Raw genomic sequence first — 23,132 nt, 5'->3', positions numbered from 1 at the left:
CATAGAATGTCCCCAAGCGCACCCAAAGCTACCAGCACCCATGGGTGCTCCCAGATGTCCCCAAACCTTCTCCTGGCCGTTAAGTGTCCCCAAGCGCACCCAAAGCTACCAGCACCCATGGGTGCCCTTGGACACCCCGTAACTCCCTTCTCCACCCTAACCCACCAGCACCCATGGGTGCTCCCAGACACCCCATAACTCCCTTCTCCAGCCCAACCCAACAGCACCCATGGGTGTCCCCAGATGTCCCCAAGCTTCCTCCTGCCCTACAATGTCCCCAAGCGCACCCAAAGCTACCAGCACCCATGGGTGTCCTTGGACACCCCATAACTCCCTTCTCCAGCCCAACCCACCAGCACCCATGGGTGTCCCCAGATGTCCCCAAGCGTCCTCCTGCCCATAGAATGTCCCCAAGCGCACCCAAAGCTACCAGCACCCATGGGTGCTCCCAGATGTCCCCAAGCTTCCTCCTGCCCTACAATGTCCCCAAGCGCACCCAAAGCTACCAGCACCCATGGGTGTCCTTGGACACCCCGTAACTCCTTTCTCCAGCCCAACCCACCAGCACCCATGGGTGCCCTTGGACACCCCATACCTCCCTTCTCCAGCCCAACCCACCAGCACCCATGGGTGCTCCCAGATGTCCCCAAACCTTCTCCTGGCCGTTAAGTGTCCCCAAGCGCACCCAAAGCTACCAGCACCCATGGGTGCCCTTGGACACCCCACAACTCCCTTCTCCAGCCCAACCCACCAGCACCCATGGGTGTCCTTGGACACCCCATACCTCCCTTCTCCAGCCCAACCCACCAGCACCCATGGGTGCTCCCAGATGTCCCCAAACCTTCTCCTGGCCGTTAAGTGTCCCCAAGCGCACCCAAAGCTACCAGCACCCATGGGTGCCCTTGGACACCCCGTAACTCCCTTCTCCAGCCCAACCCACCACCACCCAAGGGTACTGGGGGGGCACCCATGGGTGCTGAGCCGCGTCCGTCTCCCCCCCCCCCCCCCCCACCAGCTCCTGCTTCAACGGGGGGACCTGCGTGGACGGCGTCGCCTCCTTCTCCTGCCGCTGCCGCCCCGGCTTCACGGGTGCCCACTGCCAGCACCCACCCGACGGGTGCCGGGCGCAGCCCTGCCTGCAGGGTGGCACCTGCGTCACCGCCGGGGACACCTACCGCTGCCTCTGCCCGCCGGCCTACACCGGCACCCAGTGCCAGGTGAGCGGGGGCACCCATGGGTGCGGGGGCGAGCGGCGGGCACCCTGCGCCCATCCCCCCCTTCCCCACCCGCCCCAGTCCCCCACCGAGCGGGTGCCCCAGCACCCACCACCATGGGACCCCCTCCCCCGTCCCCCTCCCCATCCCCTCCCCCAGCCAGTGGCACCCAAAGGTGCCCCCGTGGGTGCTCCCCCACCCTGACCCCCCCCCCCCCTCCCCAGTCCCCCACCGACCGGGTGCCCCAGCACCCACCACCATGGGACCCCGTTCCCTCCCCCACCCCTGTCCCTGACCCCCCCTCCCCAACTGCACCCAAGGGTGCTCCCTGGGTGCTCCCCCCCCGAGCCCCCCCCCTTGCCCCCCCTCCCCAGTCCCCCACCAACGGGCAGCCCCAGCACCCCCCACCCTGGCACCCCATCCCCCCTCCCCCATCCCCCTCCCCATCCCCTCCCCACCCCACCCCTACCCAGTGACACCCAAAGGTGCCCCCGTGGGTGCTCCCCCCCCCTTCCCCCCCCTCCTTCCCCCACCCTCCCCAGTCCCCCACCAACCAGGACCCCCAGCACCCCCCACCCTGGGACCCCATCCCCCCTCCCCCCTCCCCCTCCCCATTCCCCACCCCACCTCCCCCCAGTGACACCCACAGGTGCCCCCGTGGGTGCTCCCCCACCCGAGCCTCCCCCCTTCCCCCCCTCCCCAGTCCCCCACCAACCGGGTGCCCCAGCACCCCCCACCCTGGCACCCCATCCCCCATCCCCCATCCCCCTCCCCATCCCCTCCCCACCCCCCCCCCCACCCAGTGGCACCCAAAGGTGCCCCCGTGGGTGCTCCCCCCCCCGAGCCCCCCCCACCTTCCCCCCCCTCTTCCCCCCCCTCCCCAGTCCCCCACCAACCAGGACCCCCAGCACCCCCCACCCTGGCACCCCATCCCCCCTCCTCCCTCCCCCTCCCCCTCCCCATTCCCCACCCCCCACCCAGTAGCACCCAAAGGTGCCCCGTGGGTGCCCCCCCCCGACCCCGCAGACGCTGCTGGACCTGTGCCGCGCGGCGCCGTGCCGACACGGGGGGCAGTGCCGGCAGTCGGGCAGCGCCGTCGCCTGCCTCTGCCCCCCCCCCTGGACCGGCGACGCCTGCGACGTCCCCAACGTCACCTGCGCCGCCGCCGCCGCCCGCAGAGGTCAGCAGCCTCCCAGTGGGGGTACTGGGGGCACTGGGAGGGCGGGAAGGAGCCTGGACACGTGGGTCCCCTCCCAGTTGGGGTACTGGGGGCACTGGGAGGGCTGGAAGGAGCCTGGACACGTGGGTTCCCGCCCAGTTTGGGGTACTGGGGGCACTGGGAGCTCAGATACCTGGGTCCCCTCCCAGTTTGGGGTACTGGGGGCACTGGGAGGGCTGGAAGGAGCCCGGAGGTCTGGGTCCCCTCCCAGTTTGGGGTACTGGGGGCACTGGGAGGGCGGGAAGGAGCCCGGACGCTTGGGTTCCCTCCCAGTTGGGGTACTGGGGGCACTGGGAGGGCGGGAAGGAGCCTGGATGCTTGGGTTCCCTCCCAGTGGGGGTACTGGGGGCACTGGGAGCTCAGATACCTGGGTCCCCTCCCAGTTTGGGGTACTGGGGGCACTGGGAGCTCAGATACCTGGGTCCCCTCCCAGTTTGGGGTACTGGGGGCACTGGGAGGGCTGGAAGGAGCCTGGACACATGGGTTCCCTCCCAGTTTGGGGTACTGGGGGCACTGGGAGCTCAGATACGTGGGTGCCCTCCCAGTTTGGGGTACTGGGGGCACTGGGAGCTCAGATACGTGGGTGCCCTCCCAGTTTGGGGTACTGGGGGCACTGGGAGGGCGGGAAGGAGCCTGGATGCTTGGGTTCCCTCCCAGTTGGGGGTACTGGGGGCACTGGGAGGGCTGGAAGGAGCCTGGACACGTGGGTTCCCTCCCAGTTTGGGGTACTGGGGGCACTGGGAGGGCTGGAAGGAGCCCGGAGGTCTGGGTTCCCTCCCAGTTTGGGGTACTGGGGGCACTGGGAGGGCGGGAAGGAGCCTGGACACGTGGGTTCCCTCCCAGTTTGGGGTACTGGGGGCACTGGGAGGGCGGGAAGGAGCCTGGACGCATGGGTTCCCTCCCAGTTTGGGGTACTGGGGGCACTGGGAGGGCGGGAAGGAGCCTGGACACCTGGGTTCCCGCCCAGTTGGGGGTACTGGGGGCACTGGGAGGGCTGGAAGGAGCCCGGAGGTCTGGGTCCCCTCCCAGTTTGGGGTACTGGGGGCACTGGGAGCTCAGATATCTGGGTCCCCTCCCAGTTTGGGGTACTGGGGGCACTGGGAGGGCGGGAAGGAGCCTGGATGCTTGGGTTCCCTCCCAGTTGGGGTACTGGGGGCACTGGGAGGGCTGGAAGGAGACCGGAGGTCTGGGTTCCCTCCCAGTTGGGGGTACTGGGGGCACTGGGAGGGCTGGAAGGAGCCCGGAGGTCTGGGTTCCCTCCCAGTTTGGGGTACTGGGGGCACTGGGAGGGCTGGAAGGAGACCGGAGGTCTGGGTTCCCTCCCAGTTGGGGTACTGGGGGCACTGGGAGGGCTGGAAGGAGCCTGGAGGTCTGGGTTCCCTCCCAGTTGGGGTACTGGGGGCACTGGGAGGGCTGGAAGGAGCCTGGAGGTCTGGGTCCCCTCCCAGTTGGGGTACTGGGGGCACTGGGAGGGCTGGAAGGAGCCCGGAGGTCTGGGTCCCCTCCCAGTTGGGGGTACTGGGGGCACTGGGAGCTCAGATACCTGGGTTCCCTCCCAGTTGGGGTACTGGGGGCACTGGGAGGGCTGGAAGGAGCCTGGATGCTTGGGTTCCCTCCCAGTTGGGGTACTGGGGGCACTGGGAGGGCTGGAAGGAGCCCGGAGGTCTGGGTCCCCTCCCAGTTTGGGGTACTGGGGGCACTGGGAGCTCAGATACCTGGGTTCCCTCCCAGTTGGGGTACTGGGGGCACTGGGAGGGCTGGAAGGAGCCTGGACACGTGGGTTCCCTCCCAGTTTGGGGTACTGGGGGCACTGGGAGCGCAGATACCTGGGTCCCCTCCCAGTTGGGGTACTGGGGGCACTGGGAGGGCTGGAAGGAGACCGGAGGTCTGGGTCCCCTCCCAGTTTGGGGTACTGGGGGCACTGGGAGCTCAGATACCTGGGTTCCCTCCCAGTTGGGGTACTGGGGGCACTGGGAGGGCTGGAAGGAGACCGGAGGTCTGGGTTCCCTCCCAGTTGGGGTACTGGGGGCACTGGGAGGGCTGGAAGGAGCCTGGACACATGGGTTCCCTCCCAGTTGGGGTACTGGGGGCACTGGGAGCTCAGATACCTGGGTTCCCTCCCAGTTTGGGGTACTGGGGGCACTGGGAGGGCTGGAAGGAGCCTGGACACGTGGGTTCCCTCCCAGTTTGGGGTACTGGGGGCACTGGGAGGGCTGGAAGGAGCCCGGAGGTCTGGGTTCCCTCCCAGTTTGGGGTACTGGGGGCACTGGGAGGGCTGGAAGGAGCCTGGACACATGGGTTCCCTCCCAGTTGGGGTACTGGGGGCACTGGGAGGGCTGGAAGGAGACCGGAGGTCTGGGTCCCCTCCCAGTTTGGGGTACTGGGGGCACTGGGAGCTCAGACACCTGGGTTCCCTCCCAGTTGGGGTACTGGGGGCACTGGGAGGGCTGGAAGGAGACCGGAGGTCTGGGTTCCCTCCCAGTTTGGGGTACTGGGGGCACTGGGAGGGCTGGAAGGAGCCCGGAGGTCTGGGTTCCCTCCCAGTTGGGGTACTGGGGGCACTGGGAGGGCTGGAAGGAGACCGGACGCCTGGGTTCCCTCCCAGTTGGGGTACTGGGGGCACTGGGAGGGCTGGAAGGAGCCTGGGCACATGGGTCCCCTCCCAGTTTGGGTACTGGGGGCACTGGGAGCTCAGATACCTGGGTTCCCTCCCAGTTTGGGGTACTGGGGGCACTGGGAGGGCTGGAAGGAGCCTGGACGCCTGGGTTCCCTCCCAGTTTGGGGTACTGGGGCACTGGGAGCTCAGATATGTGGGTCCCCTCCCAGTTTGGGGCTACTGGGAGAACTGGGCAGTGTTAAGAACCCCAGATACCTGCGTCCCCTCCCAGTTTGAGGCTACTGGGACTACTGGGAGTCCAGATACCTGGGTCCCCTCCCAGTTTGGGGCTACTGGGAGGACTGGGCGGTGTTAAGAACCCCAGATGCCTGGGTACCCTCCCAGTCTGGTGCTACTGGGATAACTGGGAGCCCAGACGCCTGGGTCCCCTCCCAGTTTGGGGCTACTGGGAGAACTGGGCGGTGTTAAGAACCCCAGACACCTGCGTCCCCTCCCAGTTTGGGGCTACTGGGAGAACTGGGAGCCCAGATACCTGGGTCCCCTCCCAGTTTGGGGCTACTGGGAGAACTGGGAGCCCAGATACCTGGGTCCCCTCCCAGTTTGGGGCTACTGGGAGAACTGGGAGTCCAGACACCTGGGTCCCCTCCCAGTTTGGGGCTACTGGGAGGACTGGGCAGCGTTAAGAACCCCAGACACCTGGGTCCCCTCCCAGTTTAGGCCTACTGGGAGAACTGGGAGTCCAGATGCCTGGGTCCCCTCCCAGTTTGGGGCTACTGGGAGAACTGGGAGTCCAGATGCCTGGGTCCCCTCCCAGTTTGGGGCTACTGGGAGAACTGGGTAGTGTTAAGAACCCCAGATACCTGGGTCCCCTCCCAGTTTGGGGCTACTGGGAGAACTGGGAGCCCAGATACCTGCGTCCCCTCCCAGTTTGGGGCTACTGGGAGAACTGGGAGCCCAGATACCTGGGTCCCCTCCCAGTTTGGGGCTACTGGGAGGACTGGGCGGTGTTAAGAACCCCAGATACCTGGGTCCCCTCCCAGTTTGGGGCTACTGGGAGAACTGGGAGGTATTAGAACCCCAGACGCCTGGGTCCCCTCCCAGTTTGGGGCTACTGGGAGAACTGGGAGCCCAGACGCCTGGGTCCCCTCCCAGTTTGGGGCTACTGGGAGGACTGGGCGGTGTTAAGAACCCCAGACACCTGGGTCCCCTCCCAGTTTGGGGCTACTGGGAGAACTAGGAGCCCAGACGCCTGGGTCCCCTCCCAGTTTGGGGCTACTGGGAGAACTGGGAGCCCAGACGCCTGGGTCCCCTCCCAGTTTGGGGCTACTGGGAGAACTGGGAGCCCAGATACCTGGGTCCCCTCCCAGTTTGGGGCTACTGGGAGAACTGGGCAGTGTTAAGAACCCCAGATACCTGGGTCCCCTCCCAGTTTGAGGCTACTGGGAGGACTGGGAGCCCAGACGCCTGGGTCCCCTCCCAGTTTGGGGCTACTGGGAGGTCTGGGAGCCCAGACGCCTGGGTCCCCTCCCAGTTTGGGGCTACTGGGAGAACTGGGAGCCCAGATACCTGCGTCCCCTCCCAGTTTGGGGCTACTGGGAGAACTGGGAGCCCAGATACCTGCGTCCCCTCCCAGTTTGGGGCTACTGGGAGAACTGGGAGCCCAGATACCTGGGTCCCCTCCCAGTTTGGGGCTACTGGGAGAACTGGGCAGTGTTAAGAACCCCAGATACCTGGGTCCCCTCCCAGTTTGGGGCTACTGGGAGAACTGGGCAGTGTTAAGAACCCCAGATACCTGGGTCCCCTCCCAGTTTGGGGCTACTGGGAGAACTGGTCAGTATTAAGAACCCCAGATACCTGCGTCCCCTCCCAGTTTGGGGCTACTGGGAGAACTGGGCAGTGTTAAGAACCCCAGATACCTGGGTCCCCTCCCAGTTTGGGGCTACTGGGAGAACTGGGAGTCCAGACGCCTGGGTCCCCTCCCAGTTTGGGGCTACTGGGAGGACTGGGAGCCCAGATACCTGCATCCCCTCCCAGTTTGGGGCTACTGGGAGAACTGGTCAGTATTAAGAACCCCAGATACCTGGGTCCCCTCCCAGTTTGGGGCTACTGGGAGAACTGGGAGCCCAGATACCTGCGTCCCCTCCCAGTTTGGGGCTACTGGGAGAACTGGGAGCCCAGATACCTGCGTCCCCTCCCAGTTTGGGGCTACTGGGAGGACTGGGCGGTGTTAAGAACCCCAGATACCTGGGTCCCCTCCCAGTTTGGGGCTACTGGGAGAACTGGGAGCCCAGATACCTGCGTCCCCTCCCAGTTTGGGGCTACTGGGAGAACTGGGAGCCCAGATACCTGCGTCCCCTCCCAGTTTGGGGCTACTGGGAGAACTGGGCAGTGTTAAGAACCCCAGATACCTGCGTCCCCTCCCAGTTTGGGGCTACTGGGAGAACTGGGAGCCCAGATACCTGCGTCCCCTCCCAGTTTGGGGCTACTGGGAGAACTGGGAGCCCAGATACCTGCGTCCCCTCCCAGTTTGGGGCTACTGGGAGGACTGGGCGGTGTTAAGAACCCCAGATACCTGGGTCCCCTCCCAGTTTGGGGCTACTGGGAGAACTGGGAGCCCAGATACCTGCGTCCCCTCCCAGTTTGGGGCTACTGGGAGAACTGGGAGCCCAGATACCTGCGTCCCCTCCCAGTTTGGGGCTACTGGGAGAACTGGGCAGTGTTAAGAACCCCAGATACCTGCGTCCCCTCCCAGTTTGGGGCTACTGGGAGAACTGGGAGCCCAGATACCTGCGTCCCCTCCCAGTTTGGGGCTACTGGGAGAACTGGGAGCCCAGATACCTGCGTCCCCTCCCAGTTTGGGGCTACTGGGAGGACTGGGCGGTGTTAAGAACCCCAGATACCTGGGTCCCCTCCCAGTTTGGGGCTACTGGGAGAACTGGGAGCCCAGATACCTGCGTCCCCTCCCAGTTTGGGGCTACTGGGAGAACTGGGAGCCCAGATACCTGGGTCCCCTCCCAGTTTGGGGCTACTGGGAGAACTGGGAGCCCAGACGCCTGGGTCCCCTCCCAGTTTGGGCCTACTGGGAGAACTGGGAGCCCAGACGCCTGGGTCCCCTCCCAGTTTGGGCCTACTGGGAGGACTGGGCGGCGTTAAGAACCCCACTCCCCTGGCTGGGTGCCCCCCTCCCGCCTCACTTGCCCCCTCCCCTCCCCCCCAGGTGTCCCCCTGGCCCAGCTCTGCCACGGGCGCGGGCGCTGCGTGGCCGCCGGCACCGCCGGGCACCGCTGCCTGTGCCAGGAGGGCTACGCCGGCACCTACTGCCAGAGCCCCCGCGACCGCTGCCAGCCCAGCCCCTGCCGCCACGGCGCCGCCTGCCGCAGCCACCCCGGCGGCTACGAGTGCGAGGTGGGTGCCCGTGGGTGCTGCGCGAGGCTGTTCTGGGGTGGGGGTCGGGGGGTGGGGGTGGGGGTGGGGGGTGCCCGCTGGTTTGGCAGCCCAGGTTCGCCCGCCCCGGCTTCCCCATCAACGGGGTGCTGGGCGTGCGGCAGCACCCATAGGTGCGAGCACCTTCTCACCCTGGTTCCCCATAAGTTGGGTGCGGCAGCACCCATAGGTGCGAGCACCTTCTCACCCTGGTTCCCCACAAGCTGGGTGCGTGGGCACCCATAGGTGCGAGCACCCTGCACCCTGGTTCCCCGTAAGTTGGGTGCGTGGGCACCCATAGGTGCAAGCACCCTGCACCCTCTTACCCTGGTTCCCCATAAGTTGGGTGCAGCAGCACCCATAGGTGCGAGCACCCTGCACCATGGTTCCCCATAAGTTGGGTGCGGCAGCACCCATAGGTGCGAGCAGCCTGCACCCTGGTTCCCCATAAGCTGGGTGCAGCGGGACCCATAGTTGCGAGCACCCTGCACCCTCGTCCCCCATAAGCTGGGTGCATGGGCACCCACAGGTGTGAGCACCCTGTCACCCTGGTTCCCCAGAAGCTGGGTGCATGGGCACCCATAGGTGCGAGCACCCTGCACCCTGGTTCCCCATAAGCTGGGTGCAGCAGCACCCATAGGTGCGAGCACCCTGCACCCTGGTTCCCCATAAGTTGGGTGCAGCAGCACCCATAGGTGCAAGCACCTTCTCACCCTGGTTCCCCATAAGCTGGGTGCGTGGGCACCCATAGGTGCGAGCAGCCTGCACCCTGGTTCCCCATAAGTTGGGTGCGGCAGCACCCATAGGTGCGAGCACCCTGCACCCTGGTTCCCCATAAGTTGGGTGCGTGGGCACCCATAGGTGCGAGCACCCTGCACCCTGGTTCCCCATAAGTTGGGTGCGTGGGCACCCATAGGTGCGAGCACCTTCTCACCCTGGTTCCCCATAAGTCGGGTGCGTGGGCACCCATAGGTGCGAGCACCTTCTCACCCTGGTTCCCCATAAGTTGGGTGCAGCAGCACCCATAGGTGTGAGCACCCTGCACACTCTCACCCTGGTTCCCCATAAGTTGGGTGTGTGGGCACCCATAGGTGCGAGCACCCTGCACCCTGGTTCCCCATAAGTTGGGTGCGGCAGCACCCATAGGTGTGAGCACCCTGCACCCTGGTTCCCATTAGTTGGGTACATGGGCACCCATAGGTGCAAGCACCCTGCACCCTGGTTCCCCATAAGCTGGGTGCAGCAGCACCCACAGGTGCGAGCACCCTGCACCCTGGTTCCCCATAAGCTGGGTGCATGGGCACCCATAGGTGCGAGCACCCTGCACCCTGGTTCCCCATAAGCTGGGTGCGTGGGCACCCATAGGTGTGAGCACCCTGCACCCTCTCACCCTGGTTCCCCATAAGTTGGGTGCGTGGGCACCCATAGGTGCAAGCACCCTGCACCCTGGTTCCCCATAAGTTGGGTGCGTGGGCACCCATAGGTGCAAGCACCCTGGCACCCTGGTTCCCCACAAGCTGGGTGCAGCTGCACCCATAGGTGCGAGCAGCCTGCACCCTGGTTCCCATTAGTTGGGTACATGGGCACCCATAGGTGCGAGCACCCTGCACCCTGGTTCCCCATAAGCTGGGTGCAGCAGCACCCATAGGTGCAAGCACCCTGCACCCTGGTTCCCCATAAGTTGGGTGCAGCAGCACCCATAGGTGTGAGCACCCTGCACCCTGGTTCCCCATAAGCTGGGTGCAGCAGCACCCATAGGTGCCAGCAGCCTGCACCCTGGTTCCCCATAAGCTGGGTGCAGCAGCACCCATAGGTGCAAGCACCCTGCACCCTCTCACCCTCGTTCCCCATAAGCTGGGTGCATGGGCACCCATAGGTGCAAGCACCCTGCACCCACCCTCCCCCAGGCTGGGGACACCCATCTCCCTCCTGCCACCAAGGGTGCCATCACCCTAGCATGGGTGTCCCGTGGGTGATGGGTACCTCCACCCTGGAGCACCCATGGGTGCTCTCCCTGCCCAACCGCTGCATTTGGGGCTCAGCTGAGCCTTTTGGGGGTGCCTGAGCACCCCAGGGTGCCCGTCTCCCCCCTCGAGCCACTGAGGGTGCCATCGCCCTGGCACGGGTGTCCCTTGGGTGACGGGCGCCTCCACCCCAGCTCACCCATGGGTGCTCTCCCTCCCCAACCGAAGCTCGGCTGACCCTTTCGGGGTACCCTCGGGCGCCCGACACCCGCCGTCCCGTAGCCCCTGAGGCTGGGGAGGTGGTCCGGAGGTGACGGGGCACCCATGGGTGCTGTCCCCGCAGTGCCCGCCGGGCTACGTGGGCCGGGAGTGCCAGGTGGAGGTGGACGAGTGCCAGTCGCAGCCCTGCCAGAACGGGGGCACCTGCATCGACCTCGTGGGACGCTACCTCTGCTCCTGCCCCCCCGGCACCCTGGGTGGGTGCTCGGGGACCGGCGGGTGGCCCTGGCTGCCCCGGGCCCGCGTCTGGGGGGGAGGGGGGGGAGGCGGTGGGGAAGGGGTCCCCTGGCCCCGTGGCCATGGGGGGTGGTGGGAAGGGATCTCGTGTTCTCGTGTCCTTGGGTGCTGGTGGGAAGGGACACCCTGTCCCCATGTCCATGGGTGCTGGTGGGAAGGGATCTCATGTTCTCGTGTCCTTGGGTGCTGGTGGGAAGGGACCTCGTGTCCTTGTGTCGTTGGGTGCTGGTGGGAAGGGTCCTCGTGTCCCCACGTCCTTGGGTGCTGGTGGGAAGGGACACCCTGTCCCCATGTCCATGGGTGCTGGTGGGAAGGGACCTCATGTCCCCATGTCCATGGGTGCTGGTGGGAAGGGACCTCGTGTCCTTGTGTCGTTGGGTGCTGGTGGGAAGGGTCCTCGTGTCCCCATGTCCATGGGTGCTGGTGGGAAGGGACACCCTGTCCCCACGTCCTTGGGTGCTGGTGGGAAGGGATCTCGTGTTCTCGTGTCCTTGGGTGGTGGTGGGAAGGGATCTCGTGTCCCCATGTCCTTGGGTGCTGGTGGGAAGGGACACCCTGTCCCCACGTCCTTGGGTGCTGGTGGGAAGGGACACCCTGTCCCCATGTCCATGGGTGCTGGTGGGAAGGGATCTCCTGTCCCCATGTCCTTGGGTGCTGGTGGGAAGGGATCTCGTGTTCTCGTGTCCTTGGGTGCTGATGGGAAGGCACCTCATGTCCTTGTGTCCTTGGGTGCTGGTGGGAAGGGACCTCGTGTCCTTGTGTCGTTGGGTGCTGGTGGGAAGGGACACCCTGTCCCCACGTCCTTGGGTGCTGGTGGGAAGGGATCTCGTGTCCCCATGTCCTTGGGTGCTGGTGGGAAGGGACCTCATGTCCTTGTGTCCTTGGGTGCTGGTGGGAAGGGACCTCGTGTCCTTGTGTCGTTGGGTGCTGGTGGACACCCTGTCCCCACGTCCTTGGGTGCTGGTGGGAAGGGACCTCGTGTCCCCACGTCCTTGGGTGCTGGTGGGAAGGGATCTCGTGTCCCCATGTCCATGGGTGCTGGTGGGAAGGGAATTCGTGTCCCCACGTCCTTGGGTGCTGGTGGGAAGGGATCTCGTTTCCCCACGTCCTTGGGTGCTGGTGGGAAGGGTCCTCGTGTCCTTGTGTCGTTGGGTGCTGGTGGGAAGGGACACCCTGTCCCCACGTCCTTGGGTGCTGGTAGGAAGGGACCTCATGTCCTTGTGTCATTGGGTGCTGGTGGGAAGGGATCTCGTGTCCCCACGTCCTTGGGTGCTGGTGGGAAGGGATCTCGTTTCCCCACGTCCTTGGGTGCTGGTGGGAAGGGTCCTCGTGTCCTTGTGTCGTTGGGTGCTGGTGGGAAGGGACCTCATGTCCCCATGTCCATGGGTGCTGGTGGGAAGGGATCTCGTGTCCTTGTGTCGTTGGGTGCTGGTGGGAAGGGACCTCATGTCCCCATGTCCCCATGTCTGGGTGGGCAGCAGGATGGGACCCCATGTTCCCATGCCCAGGATGGCACCAACCAGGGTCCCCATGTCCCCACCCCAGGGTGGCAGCCATCAGTGTCCCCGTGTCCCCATCCCACGGTGGCAGAGGTCCAGGTCCCCATGTCCCCACCCCATGGTGGCACCCATCAGGGTCCCCACATCCCCACCCCATGGTGGCAGCAACCAGGGTCCCCACATCCCCACCCCATGGTGGCACCCATCAGGGTCCTCATGTCCCTTCCCATGGTGGCACCCATAAGGGTCCTTATGTCCCCATCCCATGGTGGCACCCATCAGGGTCCCCATGTCCCTTCCCATGGTAGCACCCATCAGGGTCCTCATGTCCCTTCCCATGGTCACCCATCAGGGTCCCCATGTCCCATCCCATGGTGGCACCCATCAGGGTCCCCACATCCCCACCCCATGGTGGCAGCAACCAGGGTCCCCACATCCCCACCCCATGGTGGCACCCATCAGGGTCCCCATGTCCCTTCCCATGGTGGCACCCATCAGGGTCCCCATGTCCCTTCCCATGGTGGCACCCATCAGGGTCCCCATGTCCCTTCCCATGGTGGCACCCATCAGGGTCCTCATGTCCCTTCCCATGGTGGCACCCATCAGGGTCCCCATGTCCCTTCCCATGGTGGCACCCATCAGGGTCCTCATGTCCCTTCCCATGGTGGCACCCATCAGGGTCCCCATGTCCCTTCCCATGGTGGCACCCATCAGGGTCCTCATGTCCCTTCCCATGGTGGCGCCCATCAGGGTCCCCATGTCCCATCCCATGGTGGCACCCATCAGGGTCCCCATGTCCCTTCCCATGGTGGCACCCATCAGGGTCCTCATGTCCCTTCCCATGGTCACCCATCAGGGTCCCCATGTCCCATCCCATGGTGGCACCCATCAGGGTCCTCATGTCCCTTCCCATGGTGGCACCCATAAGGGTCCTCATGTCCCATCCCATGGTGGCACCCATCAGGGTCCCCATGTCCCTTCCCATGGTGGCACCCATAAGGGTCCTTATGTCCCCACCCCATGGTGGCACCCATCAGGGTCCCCATGTCCCATCCCATGGTGGCACCCATCAGGGTCCCCACATCCCCACCCCAGGGTGGCACCCATCAAGGTCCCCACCCCTTGGTGGCACCCATCAGTGTGCGTGTGTCCCCCCCCCATGGCGGCACGGCTCCGGGTGTGTCCCCCCCCCACCCGCTGACGTCCCCGTCCCCGCAGGCGTCCTCTGCGAGATCAACGAGGACGACTGCGCCCCCGCGCCCGGCACCCCGGCACCCAAGTGCCTCCACAACGGGACCTGCCTGGACGGGGTGGGGGGCTACGCCTGCGCCTGCCCCCCCGGCTACGCCGGCGCCCGCTGCGAGGGGGACGTCAACGAGTGCCACAGCCGGCCCTGCCACCCCCCCGGCACCCTGGCGTGCGTGCAGGGTGCCAACGCCTACCGCTGCCTCTGCCAGCCCGGCTTCACCGGTGGGTGCTGCCACGGGGGGGCTGGGGTGGGTGCTGGGGGGGGGGGGGGACGACAGGGGGGCTGTGCCAGGGGGTGCCAGGGTGGGCAGTGGGGTGTTAGAGTGGGTGGGGGACATGGGGGCTGTGCCGGGTGGGTGCTATGTGGGTGCCGGGGTGGGCAGGGGGGTGTCAGGGTGGGTGGGGGACACGGGGGCTGTGCCAAGTGGGTGCTGGGGGGGTGTCCGGGTGGGTGGGGGACACGGGGGGCTGTGGCGGGGGGTGCCAGGGTGGGTAGGTGGGTGCTGGGGTGGGTGGGGGACAGGGGGGGGCTGTGCCGGGTGGGTGCTGGGGGGGTGCCAGGGTGGGTGGGGGACATGGGGGCTGTGCCGGGTGGGTGCTAAGTGGGTCCCAGGTGGGCAGTGGGGTGCCAGGGTGGGTGGGGGACACGGGGGGCTGTGCCGGGTGGGTGCTGGGTGGGTGCTGGGTGGGTGCTGGGGTGGGCAGGGGGGTGTCAGGGTGGGTGGGGGACATGGGGGCTGTGCCAAGTGGGTGCTGGGGGGGTGTCCGGGTGGGTGGGGGACACGGGGGGCTGTGGCGGGGGGTGCCGGGGTGGGTAGGTGGGTGCTGGGGTGGGTGGGGGAGAGGGGGGGCTGTGCCAGGTGGGTGCTGGGGGGGTGCTGGGGTGGGCGGGGGACATGGGGGCTGTGCCGGGTGGGTGCTAAGTGGGTCCCAGGTGGGCAGTGGGGTGCCAGGGTGGGTGGGGGACACGGGGGGCTGTGCCGGGTGGGTGCTGGGGGGGTGCCGGGGTGGGCGGGGGACACGGGGGGCTGTGCCGGGGGGTGCCAGGGTGGGCAGTGGGGTGTTAGAGTGGGTGGGGGACATGGGGGCTGTGCTGGGTGGGTGCCAGGGTGGGTAGGTGGGTGCCGGGGTGGGTGGGAGACACGGGGGGCTGTGGCGGGTGGTGCCAGGGTGGGTAGGTGGGTGCTGGGGTGGGTGGGGGAGAGGGGGGGCTGTGCCAGGTGGGTGCTGGGGGGGTGCCGGGGTGGGCGGGGGACACGGGGGGCTGTGCCGGGGGGTGCCGGGGTGGGTAGGTGGGTGCTGGGGTGGGTGGGGGACACGGGGGGCTGTGCCGGGGGGTGCCAGGGTGGGCAGGTGGGTGCCAGGGCGGGCGGGGCCCATGCGCGCCGTGCCCGGGGGTGCCGCGCCCTGTGCCCCCCCCACCCCCCCCGGGGGTCTCTGCGCCCCCCGACCCCGGCGTCCCCGTCCCCCCCAGGTCGCCGGTGCCAGAGCCCGGTGAGCCCCTGCCAGGCCCTGCCCTGCCGCCACGGCGGGCGCTGCCAGCCCGACCCCGGGGCCCCCCGCGGCTACGCCTGCCGCTGCCCGCCGGTGAGCCAGGGGCACCCGCCGGCACCCACCAGCACCCACCAGCACCCACCCCGCCCGGGGGGGCTGGGGTGCTCTGGGGTGGCGCTGGGTGGGCAGCGGGCCGGGGGGGTGGGTGCTGGGGGTGGCGTGGGGATGGGTGCTGGGTGCTGGTGGGTGCTGGTGGGTGCTGGGGTGGCACAGGGTGGGCAGGGGGCTGGGGGGTGGGTGCTGGGGGTGGCGTGGGGTGGGTGCTGGGGGTGCTGGGGTGGGCAGGGGCTGGGTGCTGGGTGCTGGTGGGTGCTGGGTGGTACAGGGTGGGCAGGGGGATGGGGGGTGGGTGCTGGGGGTGGCATGGGGATGGGTGCTGGGGTGGGCAGGGGATGGGTGCTGGGTGCTGGTGGGTGCTGGGGTGGCACAGGGTGGGCAGGGCACTGGGTGCACCCAGTGCCATGGGGATGGGTGCTGGTGGGTGCTGGGGTGGGCTGGGTGCTGGGTGCTGGGTGCTGGTGGGTGCTGGGGTGGCACTGGGTGGGCCGGGTACTGGGTGCTGTGGGTTCACACGGGCTGGGTGCACCCAGTGCCACGGGGCTGGGTGCTGGGGGGTGCTGGGGTGGGCTGGGTGATGGGTGCTGGTGGGTGCTGATGGGTGCTGGGGTGGCACAGGATGGGCAGGGGGATGGGGGGTGGGTGCTGGGGGTGGCGTGGGGTGGCTGCACCCAGAGCCATGGGGCTGGGTGCTGGGGTGGCACAGGGTGGGCAGGGGGCTGGGTGCACCCAGTGCCATGGGGATGGGTGCTGGGGGTGCTGGGGTGGGCAGGGGCTGGGTGCTGGGGGTGGCACTGGGTGGGCAGGGGGCTGGGTGCTGGGTGCTGATGGGTGCCGGGGTGGCACAGGGTGGGCCAGGTACTGGGTGCTGTGGGGTCACACGGGCTGGGTGCACCCAGAGCCACGGGGCTGGGTGCTGGTGGGTGCTGGGGTGGGCTGGGTGATGGGTGCTGGGTGCTGGTGGGTGCTGGTGGGTGCTGGGGTGGCACAGGGTGGGCCGGGTGCCGGGTGCTGGGGGGTCACACGGGCCGGGTGCACCCAGAGCCACGGGGCTGAGTGCTGGGGGATGCCGGGGGTGGGCAGGGGGCTGGGTGCCCATCACCCCCCGACACCTCTGGGTGCCCCCCACCCTGACCCCCCCCCTCCCCCCCCCCTCTCCCCAGGGCTTCAGCGGCACCCACTGCGAGAGCCGCCCGCCCTCCTGCCGGGACCTGGCCTGCGCCAACGGGGGCACCTGCCTGCCCTCCCCCGCCGGCCCCCGCTGCCTCTGCCCCCCCGGCTTCGGGGGTCCCCGGTGCCACCCCCCCGATGCCACCAACGTCACCTGCCCCCCCGGCGCCTGCCTCCACGGCGGCACCTGCGTCCCCTCGCCCCGGCCCCCCTTCGCCCGCTGCCTCTGCCCCCCGGGTTTCGGGGGTCCCCGCTGCCGAGAGGGTCCCGTCCCCCCCCCCGAGGCGGAATGCGAGGGGGGGTGCGGGGGGAAAGCGGGGGATGGGGTTTGTCACCGGGAGTGTAACACCCCCGGCTGCCAGTGGGACGGGGGGGACTGTTCCCTCTTGGTGGGGGACCCTTGGGGACACTGCGGGGTCCCCGAGTGCCCCCCCCTTTTCAACAACAGCCGCTGCGACCGGGGCTGCGACAGCCCCCGCTGCCTCTACGACAACTTCGACTGCCGCCCCCCCCACAGGGCCTGCAAGTGGGTGTCCCCCCCGCCGCCCCTGTCCCCACGGGTCACCCCTGTCCCCAAGGGTCACCTCCTGTCCCCCCCGTCACCCCCTGTCCCCACGGGTCACCTCCTGTCCCCACGGGCCACCCCTGTCCCCATGGGTCACCCCTGTCCCCCCGTCACCCCCTGTCCCCCCCGCCGCCCCTGTCCCCACGGGTCACCCCCTGTCCCACGGGTCACCCCTGTCCCCCCCATCACCCCCGGTCCCCACGGGCCACCCCCTGTCCCACGGGTCACCCCTGTCCCCCCCGTCACGCCCTGTCCCCACGGGTCACCTCCAGTCCCCACAGGTCACCTCCTGTCCCCCCCGCCACCCCTGTCCCCACGGGTCACCCCTGTCCCCACGGGTCACCTCCTGTCCCCCCCATCACCCCCTGTCCCCACGGGTCACCTCCTGTCCCACGGGTCACCCCCTGTCCCCCCCGTCACCCCCTGTCCCCACGGGCCACTCCCTGTCCCCATGGGTCACCCCTGTCCCCACGGGTCACCTCCTGTCCCCCCGTCACCCCCTGTCCCCCCCACCACCCCTGTCCCCACGGGTCACCTCCTGTCCCCCCCGTCACCTCCTCTCCCCATGGGTCACCCCCTGTCCCCAAGGGTCACCTCCTGTCCCCCCTGTCACCCCCTGTCCCCATGGGTCACCCCCTGTCCCCATGGGTCACCTCCAGTCCCCACAGGTCACCCCTGTCCCCAAGGGTCACCCCTGTGCCCATGGGCCACCCCCTGTCCCCCCCGCCACCCCTGTCCCCCCCGTCACCCCCTGTCCCCACAGGTCACCCCCTGTCCCCACGGGTCACCTCCTGTCCCCACGGGTCACCCCTGTCCCCACGGGTCACCTCCTGTCCCCCCCATCACCCCCTGTCCCCACGGGTCACCCCCTGTCACCCCCCCCCCGTGGCACTATATGCCGCCATGTGCCCCCCGTGTGTGTCCCTGTCCCCCCCCCCCATGTCCCCCAATGTCCCTCCGATGTCCCCCCGTGTCCCCATGTCCCTCCCATGTCCCCATATCCCTCCCACATCCCCACATCCCCCCACATCCCCCCATGTCCCCCCATGTCCCCCCATGTCCCCCAATGTCCCTCCGATGTCCCCACATCCCCCCACGTCCCCACATGCCCTCGCCCCCCCATGTCCCCCCGTGTCCCCATGTCCCTCTCATGTCCCCATATCCTCCCCATGTCCCCACGTCCCCCCACGTCCCCCAATGTCCCTCCCATGTCCCCCCATGTCCCCATGTCCCTTTCATGTCCCCATATCCCTCCCATGTCCCATGTCCCCATGTCCTTCCATGTCCCCCCATGTCCCCACATCCCCCCACATCCCCCCATGTCCCCCCGTGTCCCCATGTCCCTCTCATGTCCCCATATCCCTTCCACATCCCCCCACGTCCCCACATCCCCCCATGTCCCCCAATGTCCCTCCCGTGTCCCCCCATGTCCCCACGTCCCCCCACGTCCCCACGTCCCCCCACGTCCCCCCATGTCCCCACGTCCCCCCATGTCCCCACATCCCCTCATGTCCCCCAATGTCCCTCCCGTGTCCCCCCATGTCCCCACGTCCCCCCACATCCCCCCATGTCCCCACGTCCCCCCACATCCCCCCATGTCCCCACGTCCCCCCATGTCCCCACGTCCCTCCCTGTCCCCCCGTCCCCACGCCCCCCCACATCCCCCCATGTCCCCACATCCCCCCATGTCCCCCAATGTCCCTCCCGTGTCCCCCCGTGTCCCCATGTCCCTCTCATGTCCCCATATCCCTCCCATGTTCCCATGTCCCCACGTCCCCCCACATCCCCCCATGTCCCCACATCCCCCCACGTCCCTCCCCGTCCCCCCATCCCCATGCCCCCCCATATCCCTCCCATGCCCCCCATGTCTCCACGTCCCCCCACATCCCCACGTCCCCCCACGTCCCCCCGTCCCCCCACATCCCCCCATGTCCCCCAATGTCCCTCCCATGTCCCCCCATGTCCCCACGTCCCCCACATCCCCCCACGTCCCCCCATGTCCCCACGTCCCTCCCCGTCCCCCCGTCCCCACACCCCCCCACATCCCCCCATGTCCCCACATCCCCCCATGTCCCCCAATGTCCCTCCCATGTCCCCCCGTGTCCCCATGTCCCTCTCATGTCCCCATATCCCTCCCATGTCCCCATGTCCCCACGTCCCCCCACGTCCCCACGTCCCCCCATGTCCCCCCACATCCCCCCACATCCCCACATCCCCCCACGTCCCCACATCCCCCCATGTCCCCCAATGTCCCTCCCGTGTCCCCCCACGTCCCCACGTCCCCCCACATCCCCCCACGTCCCCACGTCCCCACGTCCCCCCACATCCCCCCCCGTCCCCCCGCCCCCCCCACCCCCCACCCACCGCTGCCCCCCCCCCGCAGCCCCGTCTACGAGCAGTACTGCTCCGACCACTTCGCCGACGGGCGCTGCGACCAAGGCTGCAACAGCGAAGAGTGCGGCTGGGACGGGCTGGACTGCGCCCAGGAGGTCCCCGAGGCGCTGGCCCGGGGGGTGCTGGTGGTCACCGTCCTGCTGCCCCCCGAGGAGCTGCGTCGCACCAGCGCCGCCTTCCTCCAGCGCCTCAGCGCCATCCTGCGCACCTCCCTGCGCTTCCGCCTCGATGCCGACGGCAACTACATGATCCAACCCTACTATCGACCCCAACGGCTGCGGAGGAGGGAGGTGGCCCCCGAGGTCATCGGGTGAGCGGGGGGGGGGGGTGGGATGGGTCAGGGGGGACATGGGGACATGGGATGGGGATGGTGGTGGTGGGTGGGAGACATGGGGGGCATGGGATGGGGATGGGGATGGTGGAGGACATGGGATGGGGATGGTGGAGGACATGGGATGGGGATGGTGGGGCTGGGGGACGTGGGATGGGGATGGTGATGGTGGGTGGGATGGGTCAGGGGGACAGGGGGGGCGTGGGGGGGGGTGGGTGGGAGACATGGGGGGCATGGGATGGGGATGGGGATGGTGGAGGATGTGGGATGGGGATGGTGGGGCTGGGGGACGTGGGATGGGGATGGTGGTGGTGGGTGGGATGGGTCAGGGGGACATGGGGGGCGTGGGATGGTGGTGGTGGGTGGGAGACTTGGAGGACATGGGTTGGGGATGGGGATGCTGGAGGACATGGGATGGGGATGGTGGTGGTGGATGGGAGACTTGGAGGACACGGGATGGGGATGGGGATGCTGGGGGACATGGGATGGGGATGGGGATGGTGGAGGACATGGGATGGGGATGGTGGGGCTGGGGGACGTGGGATGAGGATGGTGGTGGTGGGTGGGATGGGTCAGGGGGACATGGGGACATGGGATGGGGATGGTGGTGGTGGGTGGGAGACATGGGGGGCATGGGATGGGGAAGGTGAGGCTGGAGGACATGGGATGGGGACGGTGGTGATGGGTGGGATGGGTCAGGGGGACATGGGGGACATGGGATGGGGATGGTGGTGGTGGGTGACATGGGCTGGGGGACATGGGATGGTGGTGGCGGGTGGGAGACATGGGGGGCATGGGATGGGGAAGGTGAGGCTGGAGAACATGGGATGGGGATGGTGGGGCTGGGGGACATGGGGGACATGGCATGGGGCTGGGGGTGCTGGGTGCCATGGGGGACATGGGGGATGGTGGTGCTGGGTCCCATGGGTCATGGGGCCATGGTTACTGGGTGCCATGGGACATGCGGCCACAGGGCCACGGGTGCTGGGTGTCTTGGGTCATGGGGACATGGGTCCCATGGGTCAGGGGTCCTTGGTTGCTGGGGGCCATGAGCCATGGGGACATGGGGACATGGGTGCTATGGGCGCTGGGTGTCTTGGGTCATGGGCACATGGGTGCCATGGGTGCTGGGTGACTTGGGTCATGGAGACATGGGTGCCATGGGTGCTGGGTGACTTGGGTCATGGAGACATGGGTGCCATGGGTGCTGGGTGACTTGGGTCATGGGGACATGGGTGCCATGGGCGCTGGGTGACTTGGGTCATGGGTGCCGTTCCTCAGGGGTCCATCGGGGCCATGGGTTGTGGGGCCATGGGTGCTGGGTGCCCTGAGCCATGGGGACATGGGTGCCATGGGCGCTGGGTGTCTTGTGTCATGGGGACATGGGTGCCATGGGTGCTGGGTGACATGGGTGGTGGGGATATGGGTGCTGGGTGACTTGGGTCATGGGGACATGGGTGCCATGGGTGCTGGGTGACTTGGGTCATGGGGGCCGTGGCTCAGGGGTCCATCAAGGCCATGGGTTGTGGGGCCATGGGTGCTGGATGCCCTGAGCCACGGGGACATGGGTGCCATGGGGTCATGGAGACATGGGTGCCATGGGCGCTGGGTGACTTGGGTCGTGGGGACATGGGTGCCATGGGTGCTGGGTGACTTGGGTCATGGGTGCCGTTCCTCAGGGGTCCATCGGGGCCATGGGTTGTGGGGCCATGGCTGCCGGATGCCCTGAGCCATGGGGACATGGGTGCCATGGGCGCTGGGTGACTTGGGTCGTGGGGACATGGGTGCCATGGGCGCTGGGTGACTTGGGTCATGGGTGCCATTCTTCAGGGGTCCATCAGGGCCATGGGTTGTGGGGCCATGGGTGCTGGGTGCCCTGAGCCATGGGGACATGGGTGCCATGGGGACATGGGTGCCATGGGCGCTGGGTGTCTTGGGTCATGGAGACACGGGTGCCATGGGTACTGGGTGTCTTGGGTCATGGGGACATGGGTGCCATGGGGTCATGGGGACATGGGTGCCATGGGCGCTGGGTGACTTGGGTCACGGGGACATGGGTGCCATGGGCGCTGGGTGACTTGGGTCACAGGTGCCGTTCCTCAGGGGTCCATCAGGGCCATGGGTTGTGGGGCCATGGGTGCTGGGTGCCCTGAGCCACGGGGACATGGGTGCCATGGGCGCTGGGTGACTTGGGTCACGGGTGCCGTGGCTCAGGGGTCCATCGGGGCCCCGGGTTGCGGGGCCACGGCTGCCGGATGCCCTGAGCCACGGGTGCCGGCTATCTTGAGCCACGGGCCCACGCCTGCCACAGTTCCTGGGTGCCACGCAGCCGCAGGTCCCCCGTGTCCCTCTGACCCCCCCCCTCCCCGGTGTCCCCCCGGCAGCTCGGTGGCGACGCTGGAGATCGACAACCGCCTGTGCGCGCAGGCGTCCGACAAGTGCTTCCCCGACACCCGCAGCGCCGCCGACTACCTGGCCGCCCTCTCCGCCCTGGAGCGTCTCCAGTTCCCCTACCCCATCAAGGCCGTGCGCGGTGAGGGACATCCCCGGTGGCCCTGGGGGACGAGGTCCCTGCGGTGGGGAGGGTGACCCGACCATGTCTCGGTGGCTGCAAGGTGTCCCGGTGTGGGGATGGGGGTGACCAATGGGGTGTCCTGGTGATGAGGGTGGGCCTCCCTACGTGGCACGTCCCCAGTTTATGGAGGGGGTGACCTTGTCCCTGGCGTGCGACGTGGCCCTGATGGGTGGGGTGTCCTGGTGGGGATGGTGTCCCCCATACATGGGGTGTCCCCAACATGCTGGGTGCCCCCCTGGTGGCTTCACCCTGATGTTGTCCCCAACAGGTGGGTGCCCATGGTGGCATCACCATGACGGTGTCCCCAGCACGTGGGTGCCCCATGGTGGCATCAGCCTGATGGTGTCCCCAACATGTGGGTGCCCATGGTGGCATCACCATGACGGTGTCCCCAGCACGTGGGTGCCCCATGGTGGCATCACCATGACGGTGTCCCCAACACACTTGGTGCCCCCGTGGTGCCAGCTCCATGATGGTGTCCCCAGCATGTGGGTGCCCATGGTATCATCACCATGACGGTGTCCCCAGCACGTGGGTGCCCCATGGTGGCATCACCATGACCGTGTCCCCAACACACTTGGTGCCCCCGTGGTGCCAGCTCCACGATGGTGTCTCCAACATGCGGACACCCCATGGTGGCATCACCCTGATAGTGTCCCCAGCACATGGGTGCCCCATGGTGGCATCACCCTGACGGTGTCCCCAACATGTGGGTGCCCATGGTGGCATCACCCTGATGGTGTCCCCAAGGTGCTTAGTGCCTCCATGGTGGCATCGCCATGACGG

At 67.9% G+C, this 23,132-nt stretch overlaps 1 protein-coding gene across 1 annotated transcript in view; it reads left to right on the top strand.

Annotated features, from left to right (window-relative positions):
- The window catches only part of NOTCH3 (notch receptor 3), a 65,409-nt gene extending 42,547 nt beyond the window's left edge, over positions 1–22,862 (top strand). Inside the window, exons 19-28 of the mRNA XM_075525821.1 lie at positions 1,016–1,217; positions 2,241–2,394; positions 8,268–8,455; positions 10,781–10,913; positions 13,671–13,922; positions 15,175–15,287; positions 16,475–17,007; positions 19,430–19,750; positions 22,156–22,304; positions 22,615–22,862. Coding sequence (XP_075381936.1) covers positions 1,016–1,217; positions 2,241–2,394; positions 8,268–8,455; positions 10,781–10,913; positions 13,671–13,922; positions 15,175–15,287; positions 16,475–17,007; positions 19,430–19,750; positions 22,156–22,304; positions 22,615–22,862 — 2,293 coding nt within the window. The remainder of the gene's footprint in view (positions 1–1,015; positions 1,218–2,240; positions 2,395–8,267; positions 8,456–10,780; positions 10,914–13,670; positions 13,923–15,174; positions 15,288–16,474; positions 17,008–19,429; positions 19,751–22,155; positions 22,305–22,614) is intronic.
- The last annotated feature ends 270 nt before the right edge of the window (positions 22,863–23,132 follow it).

Source organism: Mycteria americana, chromosome 28, assembly GCF_035582795.1.
Source record: "Mycteria americana isolate JAX WOST 10 ecotype Jacksonville Zoo and Gardens chromosome 28, USCA_MyAme_1.0, whole genome shotgun sequence".
Lineage (NCBI taxonomy): Eukaryota > Metazoa > Chordata > Aves > Ciconiiformes > Ciconiidae > Mycteria > Mycteria americana.
Note: the sequence above shows the minus strand (reverse complement) of the source record. Positions and strands in the feature narration are given on the sequence as shown.